This window comes from Colobus angolensis, unplaced genomic scaffold (genome assembly GCF_000951035.1).
Source record: "Colobus angolensis palliatus isolate OR3802 unplaced genomic scaffold, Cang.pa_1.0 Scaffold68, whole genome shotgun sequence".
NCBI classification, from domain to species: domain Eukaryota; kingdom Metazoa; phylum Chordata; class Mammalia; order Primates; family Cercopithecidae; genus Colobus; species Colobus angolensis.
The window spans coordinates 148,112-152,893 of record NW_012120487.1 but is presented as its reverse complement, the minus strand read 5'-3'; the positions used below and the strand labels follow the sequence as shown (position 1 = coordinate 152,893).

The 4,782-nt window shown below is 40.8% G+C and overlaps 1 protein-coding gene across 1 annotated transcript in view; it reads left to right on the top strand.

Moving 5' to 3' along the window:
• Nucleotides 1-4,782, top strand: part of STIL (SCL/TAL1 interrupting locus) — an 85,343-nt gene that overhangs the window by 59,601 nt on the left and 20,960 nt on the right. Inside the window, exons 16-17 of the mRNA XM_011926366.1 lie at nucleotides 176-194; nucleotides 3,428-3,678. Coding sequence (XP_011781756.1) covers nucleotides 176-194; nucleotides 3,428-3,678 — 270 coding nt within the window. The remainder of the gene's footprint in view (nucleotides 1-175; nucleotides 195-3,427; nucleotides 3,679-4,782) is intronic.

The following is a 4,782-nucleotide window of genomic DNA, read 5'->3' as shown; positions in this document are numbered from 1 at the left end:
AACTCCTGACCTTGTGATCTGCCAGCCTTGGCCTCCCAAAGTGCTGGGATTACAGGTATGAGCCACCACATCCGGCGAAGATTTTGCATAGTTCTAAATCCTCATTGCCTCTACCACTAACTTAGTGGGCCTTCAATGAGTCATTTGCTGAACGAACGACATTCCTCCTACTCAGGTTATCACTGAAGCTTACAGTGAAGGTTCATTTTTAGTGTCTTTGTAGTATTTACTGTCAGTATTTAAGACCTTATATTGTTATCTTTTTAACGTGTGTAGGTATAATATAACTGGTATACTAAAAGTTTATAAGGCAGTTGTTTAGAATTTAAGACACATTTTTCTATAGAAACTGTTACAAATTATAGGTTAAATATGCTAGGAAACTAATCCTTATAATCCATACTGTTCCTCTAGCTCTGTAAACCAGACATCTTTCATCATTGTATCTATGTGAAAACTCATTTCATGTTCCAATTCTGGGCTCCAGGAGCACATCATTCCACCAGAAGAGTGGCTAAGGCAGGGGAAAGAAGACCTGCTTTCTATTTTCCTGTTAATAGAATGCCGCAGAGATTAAGAGAGTCTAAAGGCAGGAAGGCAGGGAAAGAGGGTGCCAGACAAACCTAGAAATTGTGCAGGAAATGGAGATTGTGGGTTTGAGGTCTAGAAGCAACCTCTACACATAGGTTCCCAATTGGAGCGACTTTTTGAATTCAAAACCTGTCTCAAGCAGTCTCTCTAGTTGCTTCTTTACCTTGCTTCCTGGCTATCTGCTTAGTAGTTGAAAAACTCTGTTTAGGATAAGTAGTAGATAATTAATCTGGATTCAAATAGGATCATGAATCAAAGTTGATTTTTTTTTTTTTTTTTGAGAGACAGGGTCTCGCTGTATTGCCCAGGCTGGAGTGCAGTGGCACAATCATGGCTCACTGTAGCCTCAATCTCCTGGGCTCAAGTGATCCTCCCACCTTAGCTTCCTGAGTAACTGGGACTGCAGGTGTGCAGGAGCATATCCGGCTTATTTTTATTTGTAGAGATGGCAGTCTTGGTTTTCATCTGAGTTGGAATAAGTTTAGAGCTTCCCATAAATTGTTGGCATGTGGCTCTCTTACTCAGATTTATTCATGGACTTTCATCATTCCTTGTGGCTGCACATATAATGAGATTTTAACATAGGTATATATTTGTGCTCAGGCTTTTAGGATTTGATTAGTGGAGCAGATTCCTTTTTGCTTTTCGTCTTAATTACCCTAGTGTTTATATGCTTTGGTTCTGAGCATTATTGATTTGTTTTTTTAGCGATGTGGTCTCTATTTTGCCTAGGCTGGCCCCTTGAACTCCTGGGCTCAAGCAATCCTCCTGCCTCAGGCTCCTGAGAAGCTAGGACTACAGGTGTGCATACCACTGTGCCTGTCTTGATTTGTTTTGCTATTAAAGTAATGATATCTCATTGCCCCTGCCCCACCCTCCAAATTGAAATTGGCTAGCTTGTGTCAGGCATCAAAACTTGAATAGCCTTCTAAACTGATATTAATTACTTTATGGATCTTTTAACCATTCTATAAAAGAAGCTGTAGTTAAAATTAGAGGCTGAGCATGGTGGTTCACGCCTGTAATCCCAGCACTTTGGGAGGCCAAGATGGGAGGATCACTGGAGCTCAGGAGTTCAAGACCAGCCTGAACAACATAGTGAGACCCCATCTTTACAAAAAGAAAAATTTTTGATTAGCTGGGCATGGTGGTATGCACCTGTAGTCCCAGCTACTTGGGAGGCTTTAGTAGGTGGGTCACTTGAGTCTGGGAAGTCGATGCCACAGTGAGCCATTATTGCGACACTGCACTCCAGCCTTAGTGGCAGAGTGAGACCTTGTCTCAAAAAAAAAAATTAATTGATTAAAAAAAAACACCCTAATTAGACCTGCTTTCTTTAAATATTTAACATTTTGAATTAGAAGTTTTCTTTGCTTTTATCAAATTATTTACATTAATATTATCTATAGACTGAGGAAATAGGCAAAGTAGAAAAAGACTTCCAAAAGTATTGTTACTATGAATAAAAGAATAATGTCTGGATAAATTAGTAGTATCTCTTTAATCTTATTTAAAATAGTCTTCAAAGCATTAAATGCCAAGAAGGTTAAGGAAGAATTTCAAGGTTATAAAGACCAGCATTATTGAGCACACTGTTCCATTGTTTGGTGATGGCATCACTGGTTTCAGGGAATTTTTTTTTTTTTTTTTTTTTTGAGACAGAGTCTCACTCTGGTGCCCAGGCTGGAGTGCAATGACATGATCTCAGCTCACTGCAGCTTCTCCTTCCCAGGTTCAAGTGATTCTCCTGCCTCAACCTTTCAAGAGGCTGGGACCACAGGTGCACGCCACCACACCCGGCTAATTTTTGTATTTTTAGCAGAGACAGGGTTTCACTATGTTGGCCAGGCTGGTCTTGAATTCCTGGCCCGCCTTGGCCTCCCAAAGTGCTGGGATTACAGGTTTGAGCCATGCACCTGTACTTAAATGATTTTTAAATATGTTGGTTTTTGTTTTTATTTATTTATTTTCTATTTTATTTTATTTTTTTTAGACAGAGTCTCAGTCTGTCACCCAGGCTGGAGTACAGTGGCGCCATCTCAGCTCTCTGCAACCTGGGCCTTCTGGGTTCAAGTGATTCCCATGCCTCAGCCTCCCAAAGAGCTGGGACCACAGGCACGTGCCACCACACCTGGCTGATTTTTGTATTTTTGTTAGAGACAGAGTTTCACCATGTTGGCTAGGCTGGTCTTGAACTCCTGACCTAAAGCGATCTGCCCACCTTGGCCTCCCAAAGGGCTGGGATTATAGGTGTGAGCCACCGTGCCCAGCCTATGTTGGTTTTTGAGTGAATGAAGTCTGAACAAACATTCTGTTTTCTCTAGGGTCTGATGAAATTGTTCATTAGGATGTGCTTCTATAAAAACTCCATAATACCTGCAAATAATACCATAATACCTGCTTACTTGATACTTTGTGGAATTTGACAAGATACTGATTTTCCCTGGCCTTATTGTATCATTAAGGTCTTATTGTAAAATTGTTTTTTAACTTTTTTTATTTTTATTTTTTTAGAGACAGAGTCTCACTTTGTCACACAGCATATAGTGGCACAATCACGGCTAACAAGCCTTAGCCTTGTGACTCAAGTGGTCCTCCTACTTCAACCTCCTTAGTAGCTGGAACTACGGGCGTGTGCCAGCATGCCCAGCTAATTTTTAGTTTTTTGTAGAGACAGGATCTCGCTGTGTTGCCCAGGGTCTTGAACTCCTGGGCTCAAGCGATCCTCCTGCCTCGGCTTCCCAAAGTGCTGGGATTATAGGCGTGAACTACCACACCCAGCCCTAACATTGTTAATAGTGATTTTTCAAAAAAATTTTTTTTTTCTTTTTGTCAGGGTCAAGTAAACCACCTATTGAGTAGTTCCTCCAAGGAAACTGAGCAGCCATCTACCAAAGCGGTAATTATCAGTCATGAATGCACCAGAACCCAAAATGTTTACCATACAAAGAAAAACACACATCATTCAAGACTGGTGGACAAAGATTGTGTTCTTAATGCAACTCTTAAGCAACTAAGAAGCCTTGGAGTAAAAATTGATTCTCCCACTAAAGTGAAGAAAAATGCACATAACGTGGATCACGCCAGGTAACTTTTACAATTTTGTTTTAAAGGGAGAATAAATTTTATTTTTTAAAAATGTTATAATTTTTGCCCATCATTGGCTAGATGTATTGTGGCAATCTCTTCAGAAAAGTTATGTTTGTGCCTCAATTCAGTTGATTCACCATTTATTCAGGGCCTACCATATGCATGATGAGTAAGAGATTCTTCATTTTCGTGGGAGAGAGGGTTACTTACATAAGTAATTTGAGAGATATTATGAGATGACTCCTGGCTGGATAGGCCAACAAAATACTTTAGGAGTCTTGAGGAAAGAGAAAGGAATTTCGCTTGGTAGCATCTGAAAAGTCTTTCTGGAGGTGATAAGGTCTGTGCCAGCTACTGGATGTACAGTTATACAATCGTGCCATCTAAAAAGCAAAACCATTTCTTTTTTCTAGGAATGTGCCCAATTGGTCATGTCCTTCTGTTCATATTCCTTTCTACCAAAGATGACCTCAGCACATAACTTATTAAAAAAAAAATAAAGTCTGGAGATTATATTATTAAGGCTAGCATATTTTCTGTTAATTATTTTTTGTTTTCTAATTTAAAAAGTAATAAAAATTGATGGTTTTAAAAAACAAACAATACAGAAGAGAGTGTAAGATAAAATGCAAAAGCCACAACTCCCCACATTCCTACCTGACTATTCCAAAGTTACTTTTCTTAGGCCAGGCTGGTGGATCACGAGGTCAGGAGTTTGAGACCAGCCTGGCCAAGATGGTGAAACTCTGTCTCTACTAAAAATACAAAAATTAGCTGGGCGCGATGGCAGGAGCCTGTGGTCCCAGCTACTCAGGAGACTGAGGCAGGAGAATCGCCTGAACCCGGGAGGTGGAGGTTGCAGTGAGCCGAGATTGCGTCACTGTACTCCAGTCTGGACGACAGAGCAAGACTCAGTCTCAAAAAAAAAGGCCAGACTCAGTGGCTCACACCTGTAATCCCCAGCACTTTGGGAGGCTGAAGTGGGCAGATCATGAGGTCAGGAGATCGAGACCATGCTGGCTAACACAGTGAAACCCTGTGTCTACTAAAAACACATAGCCGAGCTGAGTGGCAGGCACCTGTAGTCCCAGCTACTTGGGA